Raw genomic sequence first — 21,361 nt, forward strand, 5'->3', positions numbered from 1 at the left:
TGCACCAACAATTCACCACGCCCACCTGCCACAAGATCACACCTCCATCAATAAAACTATGACATTATAGAAAAGGGTGACCTCTCATGAGGGGTACAAAATGGCTAAAATACACTATTTTGGTGCCAGGCAAGGCAGCCATATAAAAATGGGGTAGCTTATGGAGAGGGGCTTCCCAAGAGAATGAGCACTGTACAGCATATAAACCTCAATGTCTCAGCTGGGGTCCTCTTTGAGGTTTTGAAATCATTTGTAGAATGACAGCAAAGTACCTAACTTGACTCTGGTTTCACTAACTTTTTCACTAAGTTTCTCCTCCAATTGTTATTGTATATATCTAGCTAATGATACTGCCTGGTACCTGGCCTAAATTGGTAAGCCAACATCAGCAGTGCCTGGTACTGGACCTAAATTAGTTAGCCAACATCAGCAGTACCCAGTACCATATCTAAACTGGTAAACCAACATCAGCAGTGCTTGGTACATTGCATAAATTGATAAGCCAACATCAGCAGTGCTTGGTACCTGGCCTAAATTGGTAAGTCAACATCAGCAGTGCTTGGTACATTGTCTAATTGGTAAGCCAACATCAGGAGTGCCTGGTACCTGGCCTAAATTGGTAAATCAACATCAGCAGTACTTGGTACATTGCATAAATTGGTAAACCAACATCAGCAGTGCTTGGTACCTTGCCTAAATTGGTAAGCCAACTTCAGCAGTGCTTGGTACATTGCCTAAATTGGTAAGTCAACATCAGCAGTGCTTGGTACATTGCATAAAGTGGTAAGCCAAAATCAGCAGTGCTTGGAACATTGCCTAAATTGGTAAGCCAACATCAGCAGTGCTTGGTACATTGCCTAAATTGGTAAGCCAACATCAGCAGCTTGCAACTAGCAAAATCTGTTTCCTAACTGGTTAGTCAGTAAGGTCTTTAGCATATCATTGCCATCATTGCATGATGTAAAATGTCAGTATACTAAAATGCAAAGAACTTGTTTTTACAAAGGTTATCCTAACTGATAAGAATATTCCTTTAGTACCTTAAATGTGTGATAAGGCATGCTTTCTTTTTCATTAACAATGTAATTTGCCTTTGTCAATGCCTATATCATAATCGAGCATGGAGCACTGGGCAACCATGTGGTCTAAGGCTCTTGACTTTACAGCTGTCTGTCAGCTCACCCATGTCCATATGGATAAAAGTCACAGGCTAGGCAAACGCTGGTATGCCAGAATGCTTGCCAGTAGCTTCCCATCAGTCAGTGGTTCTTTGAAGGGATTTCCTGGGTTCTTCTTCCACCATGTACAGCCTACCATGTGGAAAAAAATGATGATAAATCCACACCAACAACAATAACAACAATCATCTAGGACCCCAAACTTTGGAGCACCTCATTTTCGTTTCGCTTCATTTTATCTCCTAATCCATAGTTGGACTTTCCATTGCATAATGATGAAAGCCAAAGTGTGATGGGCGACCTAGGAAATAAATGTGAATACACGATTCACTGATGGAAGCTGATAGTTATCTCCAATCCCATGAACACACTTTAATGTGTGTGTGTGTGTGTGTGTGTGTCTTAGATTTTAAACACAGCTTTAACAATTTTAGTCGTATGTCTAACATGTCTGTGGTATGGCAGTTTAGTGGTATCTAGCGCTGAGTGTGCGGGTGGTAGAATGACCATAGTCTGCAGGATTTTTTCGGGGGGGGGGGGGCACCAGGGAATTAGTCAAAATCAATGTATGTACATCCCATGCATAATTCATTATTTAACCAACATTTACATTTTAAATACATGTATCTCCCTTTTTTCCTGTTCCATTCATTTTGATTTCTATTGAAATCAAACTCTTCTTCTTAAGATGCCAACTGTAGATGTATAAGCATTAATCTGTTGATTGTTTTGGAAGGGGTCCCAGGTGGCAGAGGAGTCTATAGTGCTAACCTTTACCAATCACTGTCATCTCGCCTTGGTCCACATGGGTTTGAGTCTTGGGTTCGGCCATATAGGTATGTGAGAAAGCATGCCAGTAGCTTCCCATGGGTCAGTAGTATTTACTGGAGTTCCCAAAGGTTGATCCTCCATCAATTATACTGGCTGCCATGTATAGCCTATCGTATTCTGAAAAATCACTTTAAACCCACAACAACAACTGTTTGTTTTGCTTAATCTATTTTATATCAGTGATTGAATAGTATTTTGTGCTCATACTCCCCTTTCATGGTCTGCCATCTAAAGGGGCATAGCTAGCTTAGAGAACTTCAACAAACAGGGAATTTTTAACAAAATAAAAATAATGGCAATAACGACTTAATTTAAACAGAGTCACTAAATTAATTGCATGGAATAAATCCTCCTTGTGGCTCTATATGATATGCATTTCTACCTACGGAGTACATACTTGCACACAAAATAAAGAAAGAAGCATGCATGTCTTAAATCATTCTATATTAAAAAATATAACAGAAATTTGATCTCTGAGAAGCCGAAAATCCTTGGTATCTGCCTATTTGCATCACCTAAAGACATAGCTATCAAAAATACCTGGCAATCAGACGGATTACAGGACCTTGTATTGTCTCTGGGGAACAATATATTAGCCAGTAATTAAAAATCATATTGAGATCACTATGGGCGAAAAAATTATTGGCAATCAATATTTACATCAGAAATATTGATGGCTTCCGATACAGACCAAATGGTTACAAAGCAGACGGTAATAAAATCTTGCTTTTGGAATTCAAGTATCCCTTTGTACAATACGTCAGCAAGCTGTCTGATTATTAATTGGCACAGTTAGTATCTGGCTTTGACTATTCTGTTACAGCATCATGTGACCTGCTTGTAAGCACGAATGCTTTTATCCAGAGGATGACAACAATTTCATAAAGTCTATGGCTGATATGAGAAAAATCCGATCGCAATTAGTATCTTAGGCTTCTTTAGTGACTGTGATATTTTTGAGCGAATGTTTAGAATCTGTTTTATCACCATTTCTGAAGAAAGATCTACATAGATAATTCGGTCACGTTATCATTAGCGTCCAAAACCAGCCCGATGCATTGCTACTGCAATAAATGACATCAAAAAAAGATACCCTGAAGCAAGCTGGTTGCCATGTTGCCTTGGAAATATTTTAATTTAACGTACAATTATATTGTTCGGGGGCCATGCTATGACAAAACAATAAAGGGCACTATATCAAAACTGTGACAGATTGCATCTGAATTACAGACAAGAAAACCACTGCAATACCATGTACGTCTTTGACTCAAGCAGAATAATGCCTGCCTACAAGCACGCATACATTAAAGTAAAAGTTCCCATAGGCTAGAATGTAGAAGATGTCAGCTGGATGATAAAAGATATCATTATATAGTGCATATAAATTTGTCAAGGACGCACTCAAAATAATTTATAAGACATCAACATCTGGACCACTATATTTTTACGCAGAAATTGCTATCGAACTGGAAAAATCTAGGCGCATGCTAGGAGGAAAAATTATACGCTAAGAAGCAAGAAATCTGTGTACAGTTTTGTCAAGACAAGTATTAATTGTAATTCCGGCAGCATTTCTCACTGTAGTTTAGACAACCACTCTTAGCTTAAGCTTCGACGCTGTTACTTTGAAATTTGCGGTGCTGATATTTTTTGTCATAAATTGTGTTCATATCGTTTTTGCTAGGACATACAGGCTTAGCTTAACCACGTTGTTGTTCTGAATTCTTGAAACAAATCTACCTTGAATGTAGTGCTACACAAGCAGGTCATGGTCTGATTTAGACGTATACGTGATGCAATGGTACAGAAAAGTAGATTTTTATTTTGAGGATCTAGCTCCACTTTTCTAAAATTAGCCTGTGCTACAATCCAAACGCCAGACAAAATAAAATGAAATGGATTTAAGAAGGTGCCAGTACACCTGTAGTTTTTAACACCAGTGGAACTGATGCCAGTAAAAACAACAGGCGTTCGTAATATTGGTAATATTTCATAAATCAGAATGCTCGTTTGTGATAGCATCGATAGTATGGAATCAGTTCTTGTTGTTATTTTTTTTGATATTTTAGTTGCTCTGGCTGCAGCTTTTCAGCTTCAGGTTGTAGTGCGGAAATTCTAGATCTCGCTTACTGATAATGAAGGTCAGCTACTTTCTTTTTTTAGTTTACCATGTTTATTCTGACCATGATGTAATCAACATTCCCTCCAAGCGAATGGTAGATGTGCGCGCTGCATTGTGTAAGCATTACGGTGAATTGTGCATTACTGTTGGACTGAATATTTGGTAATTTCGATCTGCTGCGCCGAGAACAATTCAGCTGTGCGGGGATATCTGAACAGCGCGCAGCATCAGAAAAGCTTCCTCGCTGTATTTCCGTTGTTGTGGAAGTTTGTTCTTCGAGCATGTTTGTTCAACCACCAAACTTGACTTTAACAAAACAATAAAATTAATAACAGTCTGAAGTTCATTGGCATCACATATGTTCTTGTCTTGATACTTAACGACAAAATAATAAAAGCAACCAAAATATGATATACCATCCGAAGTCATCATGCAGCTTTATCTCAAATGTGCGGTAATAAATGAGATTTAATATGTCAAAATCTGGATATCACGAGTGTATCCGCTGGGTATAATTTTGATTTTGTCGTAAGTGCTCCTAGCCTTAATTTGTCACGTGGAATTAGTTTGCCTACTTGTTCAAGATCCGCGGCAAAACCATTGCTATTATATGTTATAATCGTTATAGTCTTTGTACTTCATGACGAGATAATAAGCCTCAGCGTTCTTTTTCACGATTTATGGAATTTAAGTTTGTTGAGCTGCTCTGGCTGCAGTGTTACTGCTTCAGGTTTTGGCTGTGAAATTTGTGCTTCAGGTTTTGGCTGTGAAATTTTTGCTTCAGGTTTTGGCTGTGAAATGGTTGCTTCAGGTTTTGGCTGTGAAATTTGTGCTTCAGGTTTTGGCTGTGAAATTTTTGCTTCAGAATTGGCTGTGAAATTTTTGCTTCAGGTTTTGGCTGTGAAATGTTTGTGCCAGGTTTTGGCTGTGAAATGTTTGCTTCAGGTTCAGACCCTCATCATCAGGAGAACCTGGTTCATTTTCTTTATCGAACAAAATCCAGTAACTGGTTTTGTCTCTACATTACCACAATCTGGAACAAGTTGTCTGTCTCAACTTCTGCTGACTGTTTCGCGCAGTCTCTTTTAGTTTTCAATGTTTTGTCGTCCCACTTGCTTGTTCATTTAGTCTTGGTTGTAGTTATTGTCATTTCTTTTTTGTAGCTCATATGAGCGACTATTCAATTGGTCTAAAAAGTGAAGGGGAAAAATGCCAATTTTGACCAGTCGACTCACATGCACCAGGGCTATTCAACCTTTACGTGTGAAGGGCCAGATTACATTTTTTTTCTCACCACTCACAGGGCCGTTCATAAGCTTGGCCTACGTTTTCCACTACCAGTTTCGAAAGGTTGATGGTAGACAAGATTCTGGCGCGCGTGCCGTATGTTGGATAACTCTGCTGTAGACCACCGACAGGATGGAGGTGACCTGTAGTTTGAGTCGGATGGTCCAAATTTAACCTTTCCCGTCAACTTAAATATTTTAATCACAGTATTAATGTCAAAACAAACTGAGAAAACCAAGGCAGGTATGAATGTAGAAATAGAAACTTGTTTACAAGGGAAATCAGTTACATCCCTTGTGTACAACATAGGTTTTCACCCTCCAATATGGATATGTAGCATTCAATATAGTCAGACATTGCACATGTACACTATGTAATTAGAATAGCCAGTCATACGGAATAAATGAAGATTATGTCTTATTACCCTATGGTAAGTGTATTATACTATTTTATCAAATACTTCATTATATGGTGTCTTACTGTAGAGTGTCATATGTTCTCATGCAAGGCATTATAATGAGGGAGCACCGTATATAGTATTTCTTAGTCCGATCACTTCCATGACTGAAGTTCCAAGTTGACAGAATGAATAAACTGCACTAACCATAAACAGAAAACAAGAGCCCAAAGCGGGCATGACATTGCTCAACTGGTGTATATACAGGTCTTGATTAACCCTTAGACTAATAAGGCTCATATCTTGTTGGCTCTCCTTCAGACACTCCATTCTATATTGAAGTAGAATTTGAGCGATGGTAGCTCCTATCAACCTTATGCCCCTCATAACCTTAATCAACCCCTGCTTGAATAACTTAAAGCGGCCCCTAACGGGTAAATGGTCTAAAAAAAGGTCGCTCTCTAATACATCTCGCCTCTGACCACGTTAGTTGGAGTCTCGGTTCGACGAACAAGCAAGGTATCTCATTATTATGTTGATATCGCACTTAACGAGAGAACCAGTCTACACCACGCTTAATTGCCAATGTAAATCCAACTTGAATTTGGTCTCCATAGTGGCAAAGAGATTAGCCAATTAGATAAAAGATTTTATATGCAAACACCCGCATTCGTCGTTATGTGTGTCACGGCTTTCAAACAAGAGGTCGCTGATCGAAACTCGCGACGGCATCCCAATTCTTTTATCTACTTTTGTGTAGTTTTATGTTCAAACTTTCGTATTTAATCGCTCATCCCCATTTTATTTTTTTTATTTACTTTTTTATTATCTTAAAACTTTCTTTTGTCACTCACGTCCTAGGCCAGTTGCTATATTAATATGAATATATGTCATTCACAATTAAAATCAATCTAATACCTTGATAATGTACGACTATTTAACAAATTAGTGATCAGATCTGATCAGAAATATAGTTGCTAGAGTGTTAACAGGCTCAGCCAACCAGATGCAGAATCACATTATTAATATGCATGAGTTTAACTTATAGTCAACTGAGATATTGACAATACCGGCATATTTATCGACCGTGGTATGCAGTATCACCACTGCTATGATGGCTTAGTGGTTAGAGCGTCTACCCCGGATGCGAGAGGTCGCGGGTTTAAACCCTTGTCAAGTCATACCAAAGACTTATAAAAATGGTACTAACATCGGCCTCGCTTGGCGCTCAGCATTAAGAAGTTAGTGTTAGGACTGGTCGGCCCGGTGTCACGATAACGTAACTGGGTGGGACATGATGCTACGTGTCTGCGGTTTGATGACCCAGTACTAGACATGACTATAAACTGTCACACTGCAGACATCGTAGCGATATGACTGAAAAATTGCTAAAGCTACGTTAAAAATCCAAAAATCACACACACACACACAAACGCGCGCGCTGGCCTATTTATCAAGTCTGATCAAAATCCTATTAAAAATGCTGTGTCAAAATAGTATAATAAAAAACAATCTGATGCAAGATCGCCTCATTAATCTATGCAGCTCTTGCTCAATATGGTAACCATTCAAGACCCTGATATAATGCCACTCTCAATGTCGGATCGAAACCGGATTAGAATTAATATAGTCACCAGAGAGGTAACAAGCAATTGTTGAGAGCTAGATTGTACTATAAACTCGCGTGACTTCTGGTCAGGTCACCTAAAGATATGAATGAACCAGCATGACATAATCAGTGAAATATCAAATAATACATGGCGTGGCATCATACAATGCAGTATCACCACTGATATACATGATATAAGTAAATAAGTCATGCACATATCACACAATATCTGTATATATAGACAACTATGACCGATAATATAACAAGTCATACTGTCACGAGATATCTCAGGAATGATGATTATGAATTTCCGGTAATTGGCCCTGCATACATGTATATAACAAATATGTTTCACCTACGAAATTGCTTAATGACTGAATTAGCTTAATCAGTAAAATGTAAATGAAATTAAAGTGTAATAAAAGTGCCCAAGTATTACGTCAGAATACTGGTTGATTATTATGACTTCATGATTTGCTGTGATCTGAATGCTCAAATCACCTAAAGATGTCGGCAGTTTATATTACCAATACATGTAGCAGCAGGGAGGGTGAGCATACCAATTATGGAGCAAGTCTTCGTTGGAAGAAAAAAAACTTCCTACAAAAACAAAAATGAAAATGCAAGGTCAATAACGTCAAACCGAAGCCTCTAACTGACCGAGATTTTCTCTAATTGGGTTAGCTCATTTCGTTACTTTATCTTTGTCGTTCGTTTTTTCAAATTTGTTTGTGTGTTTGTTTACCCATCGGACACTCATATTTGGTCGCACCCTCCCTGCTGCTGTAGTGTGTGAGTAATTAAATCAGTATTATATCAATAATGAAATCTCGCACAGCTAGATTAGCTCGAGAGCGACTAGAGGCAATTAAGAAATATATCCCTCTCCGTGATGCTGTCAAGCAGCAACTACAAGCGCGTCAGGAGTCTCAGGTGGAATTTACAGAAGGTACAGAACAGTTATTTCAACCAATCGTCAAACCAACAACAAAAAAATGTTACAGCAACTGAGGCGGCTCAAAAAGCTCTTAAGACATAACCTGTTGATATTGTTGGCCGTCTTCAAGGAGCTGAACCACCACTCCAGCAACCTCCTCAAACACAACCTGAAGTTCAAAAACAACCTTTGCCAAGAGTCAGAATTAACATTACAGATAAATTTACGCCCAAAGGTATTGCCGCTATCAAAGACCAAAACCAAGTAATTAATATTGCCGTGTTTGGATATCATGACAGAGATAAGTATATGAAACACGAATATGTTAATACTCTAAAAGCTGCTGACTGGGTCAGGGATATTTATCGCATCGCTACTGATACTCCGCAAATCAGATCTGAGCAAGATATTAATAGTTTTGACATCTTTAACAATACAGTATATGAGTATATTGAACAAGTAAAGCAAGAAAGGAGACTAAAAGAGGAAAAATGAGACAGCAACTTGAAAAAGCAAAAGCAGAAAGGAAACCAGCCACAAGAACATGGAAGAAGAAGTAGATAAAACAACAAGTGAGGAAGAAGGAGTAAATGGAAGTGGTCTTGTTACTCGAGGAGGTGGTCTTATTACTCTGTGTCCCAATAACGTCCTTGCAGGTGTTGATAGACTAGAAATTCTGATTGACGGAAAACGAGCCGGTAATAATTCCCCAGAAATTCATAATGAAGCAGCTGATATTTGTCAACGATTATTTGCAGGCGGCATCATGGACATTAATGTTTATCGGTCTCTCATTGATGAAATCGTTGATGATTACCACAGTGATTGAAGGTAATCTATTAGATTCAATGACTAAAATAAGATGAGCATACATAATGCTCAACGTAATCAGGTGATGGTCAGGGTGTTAAATTCGCGATTACAAACATACAAAGCGATCTACGGTGATGGACTCGGTGATGTTGTTCAGGGTTTATTTAGAAGGACAGTCCCAAAAGCAATACCGAGTGCAAAGCAACTGGGAATGAAAGCTATTGATGTTATTCGTGAAAAAGGTATTGGTGCTGTTGGTGATGCTGCTAGTAAAGCATGATCAGCAATCAAAGATAGACTAGCACGATTAATACGACTAAAAGCGCAGTCAGTAAAATTACCCAGCACTGAAGTTATGCCTTCAAATGTCAGTAAAATAATAAATCAAGCTGCAAATTAAAAAAATTCTGGCAGAGCTGGCTTGTGTACCACTATCAGAACAAAATATCACTGCTAGTCTGATAGCAGGAAGTGGTCTTCGTGTTAGACGATAGCAATTATAATAAAATGTTCAAACATGTATCTGATCCAGCATTTGACATTGATGCGCCAGTTCTCAAAGATGAATATTATTCTTATGACGCACGAGAGCCAACTCAGCGTGGACGAAGAGAACTTCAAGTTCAGAATATAAGTCGATATTTTTTAACCGCTGGGGCAATCACTGAAGAAGAAGGTAGACGTTTACAAGCAGATGGTACAGGAATCAGAATTTGTGATCGACCTGGTTTTATTAACAATGGTATTATGGCGTTATTTATTTATTTGAATAATGCCTGGAAAACGTGGATATTGTAACGACGATACTTGGCCTTGCAAGATATAGCGATGATTACTCGAGATCAGCTAGTCCATCAACGATGTTTGTAAAGGATACAACTGATCATCCAGACGGCAGAAACGCAAATACAGGTAAAGTAAGAAACGCTGTCGGGGATGCACCTATAGATGCATTGATATCAAAAGAACGATGAATTCAACTTAGGATTTGCGGCACGTAGATCAGTGTTAAATGATGAGGAAGAATTTGCATGTGTAATTCCACTATCACACATATTCGGATTTTGCAGACATGTCGGAAAGGTTATTTTCGGAGCCAAACATACAACTATATTTGTTAAAAAGACAACGACAATGATGTAATCTGGCGACCCGACGCAGCTGGTGCGTGTATAGTAAGACTAACAAAACTTTCCTTGTGGATGCCAGTAATGACTCCAACAATATCTGAAGAAGAACGTCTACTTTCTTTTATGAGTCATTGTGGAAAATCAACATTGTCACGGTTGACGATGACAACAGACAGTATTTTAAGTGAAGTTGCTGGTTTGTTTAATGGCAGATAGCATCACAGCAGGGTGTTTCTGCACCGGGACATATATTTATCGCATTACATGAAAATGCACGAGAAAACTCATTACACGAAATCCAATGGTATTTGATATGCTTGGAGTTAGTGAAGTTTCTTTAAGGATAAATGGGCATCAGGAACCATCCGAAGAAGTATTACTGAGTTTTGATCACATTCATATAGCACGTGCTTATTATTGGTTGATGAAATTTACGGGGCGTGATCAGAATGTTGATTCTGGCTTTCAGATATCTCAGCGTGATTTTACAACGCTGTATCCAGTATATTACTATTCGTTAGAACATTTAGACTTACTCGGGCAAAAAAAATCCGTCGTAGATATACACTTCGAAGCACGTGTAGCACGATCACCACCAAGAATACCTGGTTCACCATTTATTCCTTGTGGTTACAGAGCAATCGCTGTTATACCCTCAGACAAAACAATGCTACTTGAAGGTGTTGGAGGACGAATGAAAGTTATTGATGCCCCAGTGGAAAACACGTAATTAAATCGCTCATGATACTATAATGTTATATCATCATGTTAGTGTTACTCTGACCCCTGGTCAGATTAAAAAACTTCAGTCGAAATCAGCAAAGAACTGTGGAATAAAAATATCCCTAAAAAACCAAAACCGAAGGTGGTCAAAATAAAACTATCATTGTCAGAACGCTAACTCAGGCAATTCAAATTAGCTAAAGAATCAAAAACCGGTGTTAGACCTAATCTTTCTGCGGGTGCCATTAAAGACACAGTTAAGATGGGTGGTATATTTTCACTTATTGTAGCTATACCAGCGTTAATAGCCTCTGCAGTTCCAGCTGTGGCAAAAACAGCTGCACTCGGTGCTCTTGGAACTGCTGCTGGGATGGCTCTAAAGAAAGCAACAGGTCACGGAATAAAAACTTCCAAATAAAGGGGAAGTATATAAGACTACCAGGAACTCCCCACTCGTGGTACGGAAAAGGTCTGAGACTTCCAGGAACACTTCGTTAGACGCAAAGCGTCTCCTTCCTATGTCCAATTTTGATTTACTTAATGCTGCTAAAAATTAAAGATAAAGACTTCAGAGGTGTTTTTATGCATGACCAATTACCAGAACAACCAAACCGTGTTGAAACCGGTATCATTAATCTCGATGGAAGTTCTGGTCTAGGTAGTCATTGGGTTGCATAGGCGATTGATCCGCGGAGAATTATTTATTTCGATTCGTAGGGGTTGGCGCCACCAAATGTTTTTAAAAAATATGTTGGCAGAGTGCAAAGCACTCATCTTCAAAACACTCCCGTCTGGTATTCAACATTACCAACACAGACAATAACCGATCCGCCAATATGTGGCCGTGAGGTAATTGTAATTGCTGTATTCGAAGCTGTGTCAAGGTCTCTGACACCACCACATAAAGTTGTACACAAGTATACAAGTAGACGGTATAACCGTACACCATCATTTAAAAAAAAAATCTTAAAGTATAGATATTTACTGAAGATCTTCTCGCCTGAGTAAAACGCAGCAAGGCGACATATCTAAATATGCAACCCTTGACGAGGTCAACGATGAACTCGCTAAATCTTTTGAGTCTTGCAGACGTGGACCAAAATGAAGTCGTTGTTTTTTAAGATAGAAAAGGACGATCAAAGACGAGCAATATCCCGTAGACAGCTATTATTCTGCGGGTTCCAGATGCGAACGAAAATAACTTAGTGTTGTTTACTAAAAACGGTAAAATTAAAAACTCGGAGGAATCAGTTCTATCAATCATGGAGAAATTGCTGGACGCATCAGAAGAATTTGAGATATTATGTATGTCGATCTCAGCATGAGTAAAAGTACAATTATTAATGCGAGAGAATCAAAATCAGACGATGATGTGGTAACAAAAAGATATGCCGACAGAAACAAAAACACGATCAGAACTGAGATCAATTATCGTTTATTAACCTCAGTTGATACTGACTGGTTCTCTCAATATGACTAATAATAAAATTACTGGTCGTGGAGAACCAGGATCAAGCGATGACACTGCAACGAAGAAATATGTCGATGATAGCAACATTCCGATGATGAACCCGTTAATGACAATCATTGGTGGAATGACCACATTGAGATCTGAATATTCTAATCATGTACAAACGTTTTTAAATTTTAGTAGAAACATAAATAGAACCATTATTTAATTTTTTGGGAGTCCATCAGTCATCGACATTAAGCTGTCTGATATAAAAATAAAATTACTGATAATGTAGTATATACGGTAGCATCTGGATCTACATTATGGTCACCACTCAATAAATTTATTAAACATGGCGCTTAGGTTACCGGTATATACCGGTTCTCAGTACTCGGTACTACGACATTTACGATATCCACCACAATACCACGGCATTTTCCAATTAACTAATTTACTGGATGTGTGTTAGTCATGTTGAATCAAAACGACGAGAGAAAATTACTGGTGGAATATGAAGAAAAAGGCAACCTCGTGTTGTATTATTGGTGTCTTGAATTAGTCGCTAAATTACCCCAGACAGTTGATCCGACGAAAACTCTGGTTAAAAGTATTCATGATGCCAAGAAAGAATTTCGCGACGATGGTGCATTTCATGTATGGTCAACATTCAGAATTATACGCAATACTGACGATACTTGGATTATCCGTGACACACTTGACCCTATCCGTCTTCACACTGAAAAAAGTGTTACGTTAAAAATAAAAATTCCAAATCAGGAACATTGACTGGTACTGACAGACCATGTTATGAACGAACGTATCCTGCAACTGAAGTTATTTATGAAATATATTCGCTGAAAAATAAACCTAGCGTTCATGATCTCAAGCGAATGATATTTTCGAAAATAAATTGTGTAGCCGAACGAGTTACAGAACATTTCACAAAGGCGATACGTGGAAATGGTTTAATGGATCTAAGACTTAAAAACAAACAAATGGGCTGAATGAGTTAAAGATACCGGAGCTTATATCAAAGATGTTGCTGAACTGGAAAAGAAGCTAAAATTTCCAATAACAGTAAAAACAAGAACCGCAGAGATTTTGTACGAATCGAAATATAAATCGAAAGGAGCTCCGATAAATATAATTGATCGAAATGCGCATGCGTGGACATCGGCGGTAACAATATAACCACGAAATCGAACTGTGACGTTCTATGACGGTGATATATTTGATTTTATCAGAAATATCAGTAAAAGTGATCCTGTATCTGTATGTTTGTTTCAAAATTCCGATGATGGAAACTATGATAAGTTTGTACAGCCTAATGGAGATATTTATCATACAGAATTTCTCCACGAAGAAATGAAAAATCTTGCTCTGAAATATACCCATTACGATGCTGAACGATTACTAAGTAATTGTTTTACCGTTCCATCAGTTGCTGCTCATTTTGCTCAGAAGGAAAATTCACGGAAACCAACACGATTGGAATTTCTTTAAGATGTCGAGCGCAGTTGTGTTGAATACGGACAAGGTTCATTATGGAGTACTAAATACGATTATCAGGATGTTATCTCGGTTGATTATCTCGGTTGATATGGTTGCATGTTATCCTGGAAGTTTTCTTGAACTGGGAGAGTGTTCTGATATTTTAAGAGATTCGGTCATCCAACACACGAGTTGCGATACACGGACCATTACAAGATTTTAACTTAACTGGATTCGCTTGTATCGAGTCATTTAAGTTTGCTGAAAATCTCCATATGATTATTATGCCTGGTTTGACAAACACTTTTCAGAGAAAATGTGGGCACCAATAGTTTTATTACGATATATTTTTTATGTTAAAATATTGATATCGTTGGTTGTAAGAGAAGCAATTATATCATATCGTCCGCAGAAACAAGTTTGGTTACCGCAGCAAAAAAAATATTCTGATGATGAAAATCCTGATATAACTGATTTTGAGAATAAACTTGCAAAAGATTTTGGCAGAAAAATAAGGAGGATCGTATGATCATAAACGACGTTGTACAAGATTAATTATAGATGATGCTGAACTTCTATAATTGCTGATACAAAAAAAATATTTATAAATCGAGAAACACTTTTTTGGCCAAATGGAACTAAATTAGGTACAACTGTGAGTTACACTGATAGTGAGTCACCGCGGATTTCTCATTCAAGATCTTCAATGTTAACATACGTTTCAATAAATCTATTATCGATGATAAACGTATTTTATGATACCGCAGTTAGAGTCTCCACAGATTCATTTACATCAATAAAAAATATAGGATTGCTAGAACAACTACATATCAGCGCTTATGCATCATGGGGCGAATGGAGAATAAAACAAGAAAATATACTTAGTTATTCTGAATCTGCAGACGTTGAAATCACAGATATGTATTACAAAAATAATCAAATATCAGAATTCTCATCTGCACCACCGGTATATGATCCTGTGGCCAGACATAAAACAAATTTATCTTAACGGACCAGGTAGATCAGGAAAGACAACATGTGCGATCGAATTATTTTGTCGGAGTTCTTCAAACTCTTCGCAAGGGAAATGAAACAGCGAGGTGTAAAATCTCATACTTATCATAGCTTTTTCCAATAGAAGGGCGACAATGGACTTCTAAATGAATGGGTGAAAAACTAAGATATGCTATAACGATTCATTCATCGCAAGGATTAACTATTTCTGATTCATCTATTTGGATTATTGATGATCGTATCAAATGGTCAAATTTAGTTTATCTTGCGGTGTCTCGAGTCAGAAGAATATCTCAGCTACGAAGGGTTATCGTAGACTTTACATAAAATAATAATCAAAATGCTAGCAATTGCGATGGTGTAGTAAATGAAAAAATTAGTTCGTTATAAGCAGTGTGATAAAAAAAAATAACGCGACTTTGTTCTTGATGTTGAATTTATCATCTAAGAGTGTCTGACACATGTCTATTCACCATTGTTATGTACTCTAAGGATATTCTTTAGTAAGAATGAACACATCGTTATATTATGCACCATTGTTATGTACTCCAAGGATGTCTTAGTAAGAATGAACACATCGTTATATTATGCACCATTGTTATGTACTCCAAGGATGTCTTAGTAAGAATGAACACATCGTTATATTATGCACCATTGTTATGTACTCCAAGGATGTCTTAGTAAGAATGAACACATCGTTATATTATGCACCATTGTTATGTACTCTAAGGATGTCTTAGTAAGAATGAACACATCGTTATATTATGCACCATTGTTATGTACTCTAAGGATGTCTTAGTAAGAATGAACACATCGTTATATTACGCACCATTGTTATGTACTCCAAGGATGTCTTAGTAAGAATGAACATATTAATTAGTGACATTATGTCCTTTCGTCCGTGTGTCCGTCCATTATTTGACCTTTGATCTTAAACCATTTTAAACCACAATCTTGGTGAGTTTCTTTCTTAAACCTAGTGCAGGCCATCCGCAAAGTTTAGTCAAGGAATTTAATCTAGAAAAAAAGCTATTGTCCAAAACCCAGCATAGCTTAAGAGTGGTCATGTGACCCCCCGAAATTATATGTGTGTGTGTGTGTGTGTTCAGACAAGTTCAGTCACGCAAATGAAGCTGAAAATGTGTCACAAGATTATGTTCAAAACGCTTAGTAAATATTAGCTTTAGTTTCAGACTGCTTACTATACTAACTACGCAAGCAACTCTCCCGGCCGTGACTGACTGACTCTCCCCCCCCCCCACAAAAAATCATGCGGGCGTCCATGCACACAGATTCTAGTAAAGTCGCAATGTTTATAACTGGTTATTCTGGAAAATAAGAGCTGTTTAATTCTCTCAATGACCTTGAACTTTGATCCCTTTCCCAAAGGCTCCTGTTTGACGAATGTCTGCGTCAACTACACTTTGCTAAAGGTACACGGTCTATAACTGAACATTTTGTACAGAAAACAGTTTTTTTCAATGAACTTGTCCTTTTAACCCCCAAATCAAATCAGGTAATGTTTAAAGTGCAGTCCCTCCAGAACGATAAGTCCAATTCCATTATGCATAACTAATGCTATTGTGCAGAAACCATTTTTCTTTCTCTTATTTTCTTTTTCGATTTAATCCCAGAAATTGATCAACTTTTTGAAACCAGCACAGTCAATTTTCTATTGTTTTATTTTATAACCAATCATAAAAAACACATTTCACTCAATACTGTAATTATTGACAGTGGTTTATCAGAAAAGCAAAGGGTTCAATTACGTAACACTAGAACTTTTAAGTATCTGTTTCGACTTAATTTCTTTGTATAACCGTTTAAAATTACAACAAAATCAATATCGCGTCAATAGCATCATATCATGAAGTTACTCATTTAGGACTCGCTTATGTAGTATGCTCAGTTTCTGATGCAAACTTTGGTTAAGTATACACGTATAAATGTCAACAGACAGCAAAACCGACCTGTACTTGATGTACCACGCAGTAATAACACCTTTCATATCCAGACATTTTCTGATTTTTATACGGTTACTCGTTAAATTGAAAAGTGTTACCTCCTAAATATAAACAGGTATTTCGGCTCCGTTGCAGACCATACCAGTTGTACAAGATACTGCTCTAGAGTTCAAGTTTTAGCAACGGAGATAGTCCGTTACAACTTTATCTGTATTAGTCTCTCAACGCGAGTGAAATACCCAAAATAGTGTACAGTGGGGTGACGAAGGTTTATTGGTAGAGAAACCGAAGGTGTTTTGTGCCATCCACCATAAATTATCATTGGTATTCCACAAGACAATACTCTCTGAAAGATTTATTCCACGATCGCGAGTTTCTATCAGATTTGTAAATGATAAAATCTCTTAACCTGGGTCTTTCTATTTTTGCCCTTCTTTTTCAGCATCCAGTTTGTTTGTTTTAAATTATAATGCTGCATTATGTGTCGAAATCATCTTCGACTGCTCGCTTGATCACACTCGTATATTTCTAAGATCGCCAACCTTCGTCTTTCGTACATGTTATGTTAGGCTTGGAATGACCGTTATTTTTCCGCTGAACGAAAATCATCTTGAAAGTGTACACTTTTCTAAGAGTCCAGCCTAAATGTATTATTGTTGTGCTTTATTTTTTTGAACATATTCATGCTGTGTAAGAATGGGTTTTGCTGATTTTATCCCTGCAAAATATTGCCAAAATATGACAAGCTGGATATAAGGACAACAATACCATGGTGTAATTCTGGATTTCATTTATGGAGCTTGTGCATGTATCAAGAGACATGGTGGGATTCTTTTCTTTCTTTTCTTTCCCTCGCGCTGATTCATTTTTGCCTTTTCGCAATTCGGTGGGTTTTTTTTAAACATTTTTTTTCCACTGTTCATTTACAATATGACGCAGTAACAATAGTACTAATATAGCTCCTTCGTCGATACGGTAAAAACAGGATACTATATCTATCAATGAAGCAAATCAGGTGATCCACACCTGGATGTTGTATCCCACATTTTTAAAAGAAAAGTACATATAAGGTGTCTTGTAAAAAGAAGACGTATGGCAACCCTAGAATAAAGAACTCTCACTGAATTGCCAAGTAAGGATGATTTAGCTGTATTTCAACAGATTAGGGAATTGGATTTCATTTTGCTAAATGTGAATGAATATCTCCACCGTCCACACAAATATCTCCATTTCTTTCTTCCAGACGTTGTTCCTACCATGTATTTATTTCTTTGTGTGTGTGTGTGTGGGGGGGGAGGGTGGAGGTGGGGGGGGGGGTGGCTTTGATCTTTTTTCAAACCATAATATTTTTTATTGTTTTAACCCACCCACCCACCACCCTCCGAAATTTGAATTGTTGATCCCTATGGCATAATGCTACAATTGGATATGCGTTTATGTTAATTGCCCAATGGACATATAAGGAAGGGCAATTGGAAATACGTTTATGTTCATTGCCCAAACAACCATATAAGGAAGGGCAATCGGATATACGTTTATATTCATTGCCCAATAGACATATAAGGAAGGGCAATTGGAAATATGTTTATGTTCATAGCCCAAACAGCCATATAATGAAGGGCAATTGGAAATACGTTTATGTTCACTACACAAAAGATATTAAAGGAAGGGAACTTGCAATCGTACTGACCAGTTTGGGCATACAACCAAGCAATCGATCATGGGGAGTTTTTTTTTTTCTCTTTTAATTTCCAGTCCTTAAAAAGCTTGAAGAACTTGCTTCAGATTTTAGGAAATAATCCCATTAGATCCTCCATTATATTAGTTGAAAAAAAAAAGAACTATCTTGAGGTAACAGTAAAAAAATATCCCGGCTCAAAAGAAAATGGCCCCACCGTACCATTAAATAAGTTTCAAAAGTATGCATATGATCACTAGAGTGACAAGTAGGTCACCGTCTCCTTTCTCGTCAGCAATATTATTACTAAGGTAAAATCCTATACTTGCTAAACAATGAAAATAACAATCCTTCTTTAAATAGTCTACATGATCTGACATCCTCCTGTCACTCGGCTACTAACTGTGTGTGTGTGTGTTTGTTTTTGTGTGTCTGTGTGTTTGTGTGTGTTATATTTCTTTGTTCAACACCAAACAATGAATTAAATAAGCTGTAGCCTTAACGGCAGAAATTAAAAGAGAACAAAATAATGACATAATCCCAGGACATAAATGATAAACAACAAGAATGACGCAATCCCATGATAGAAATGATAAACAACAAGAACGAAGCAATCCCATGATAGAAATGATAAACAACATGAATGACGCAATCCCATGATAGAAATGATAAACAACAAGAACGAAGCAATCCCATGATAGAAATGATAAACGATAAGAATGACACAGTTCCAGGATAGAAATGATAAAACTACAAGAATGACACAATCCCAGGATAGTAATGTTAAAACTTCGAGAATGACACAATCCCAGGATAATAATGTTAAAACTACAAGAATGGCATAATCCCAGGACATAAATGATAAACAAGAATTAAGCAATCCCAGGATAGTAATGTTAAAACTTCAAAAATGACACAATCCCAGGAGAAAAGTGTCAATTTTGCAGGTAAAACTACAAGAATGACACAATCCCAGGATAGTAATGTTAAAACTACAAGAATGACACAATCCCAGGATAATAATGTTAAAACTACAAGAATGGCATAATCCCAGGACATAAATGATAAACAAGAATTAAGCAATCCCAGGATAGTAATGTTAAAACTTCAAAAATGACAGAATCCCAGGAGAAAACTGTCAATTTTACAGGTAAAACTACAAGAATGACACAATCCCAGGATAGTAATGTTAAAACTACAAGAATGACACAATCCCAGGATAATAATGTTAAAACTACAAGAATGGCATAATCCCAGGACATAAATGATAAACAAGAATTAAGCAATCCCAGGATAGTAATGTTAAAACTTCAAAAATGACACAATCCCAGGAGAAAAGTGTCAATTTTGCAGGTAAAACTACAAGAATGACACAATCCCAGGATAGTAATGTTAAAACTACAAGAATGACACAATCCCAGGATAATAATGTTAAAACTACAAGAATGGCATAATCCCAGGACATAAATGATAAACAAGAATTAAGCAATCCCAGGATAGTAATGTTAAAACTTCAAAAATGACAGAATCCCAGGAGAAAACTGTCAATTTTACAGGTAAAACTACAAGAATAACACAATAGGATAGAAATGATAAAACAAAATGACACAATCCCAGGATAGAAATGGTAAAACAAAAAGAGTGAAACAATACCAGGATAAAAATAACAAACAAGAAGAATGACACATTCCCATGATAGAAATGATAAAACAACAAGAATAACACAATACCTGGAAGGACTGGCTCACGCTCCCTTAAATCTATGTAAAGCAAACACAAAACGATACTTACTCGGAGAAAATCGTCTACTTTGACTGTAACCATGTATGCAGATATGAAAACCCCACGGCCAGTTTTGTCCAGGTAGACAGCGAACAGGAAAATCACTAAAACGCAATATGTAGAAGTGCCATGCAATACAGTAGATAATGTTCTGCTGCTTGCTAACACTAACCGTCTCGTGATCCACAGATGACCTGATGTCATAGCGGTTTAATCAATAGAGATTACTAAGCATATACCGTAAGTACACACTACTAGCCTTGTACTCGTCTATGTGAAGGTCGTTATGGGAAGCACGTTTCACATTTATTCCTCATACCATTGTGTGAAATATTAGTTTTAGTATTTTAAATAATACATCACATATGTGAAACATACTATGAATGTAAAATACTCTGACTGTGAAAAAGAATTGTAGGTGTGTAAATTGAAACCGATAAATGTGTCCCGATAGCGATAACGATAATAATAATAATAATAATAATAATAAAGTTATCGGGACAGATTGACAGTCCTGTTGTAAGATATGTTGCCTATGTAAACATGAATACTGCCTTGCATAGTCCACTATCATCTATAAAGTACACACTGGACAATTTTGTCCAGTAATATACCTCGACAATCGAAACACCTTGGCAATTATACCGACTTTCCAACGAACCTGCGGTGAAAATCAATGGCGGAAACAGAACCCACCGAAAGTTCATGTAATTGATTTATCTATTTCGTTTAAACACACTGTTACATATATCTGATTTAATTCATATTTATTTTAATTTAATTGTTTGTCAGTTTTAAATATTTTATTCGATTATATGCCGTTATAATGTAAATTTATTCACTGGAGATGATATTTTTCCAGAAAATTAGTTGACCTTAATCATTCTTTTGTAAATACCAGGTGTTGATCTAAATCTTGACCTTGTTTCAGAATTTGTAGCAACCTTCGTAA

General features: G+C 37.1%; 1 protein-coding gene across 3 annotated transcripts in view; it reads right to left on the reverse strand.

The window, feature by feature from the left end:
* The window catches only part of LOC149784929 (ferric reductase 1-like), a 112,047-nt gene extending 91,114 nt beyond the window's left edge, over positions 1-20,933 (reverse strand). For 2 of the 3 annotated variants that reach the window (XR_016425335.1, XM_089978555.1), the window contains exon 1: positions 1,183-1,294. Coding sequence is in view for 1 of the 3 variants with exons in the window: in XM_089978555.1 (XP_089834681.1) it covers positions 1,183-1,192 (10 nt within the window). In the remaining 2 variants the exon portion in view is untranslated. Of the gene's footprint in view, positions 1-1,182; positions 1,295-20,418 lie in introns of those variants that run through there. The other variant, XM_089978557.1, reaches the window with a different exon arrangement.
* Between the last annotated feature and the right edge of the window lie 428 nt (positions 20,934-21,361).

This window comes from Sinohyriopsis cumingii, chromosome 13 (genome assembly GCF_028554795.1).
Source record: "Sinohyriopsis cumingii isolate HCF-2022 chromosome 13, ASM2855479v2, whole genome shotgun sequence".
NCBI lineage: Eukaryota > Metazoa > Mollusca > Bivalvia > Unionida > Unionidae > Sinohyriopsis > Sinohyriopsis cumingii.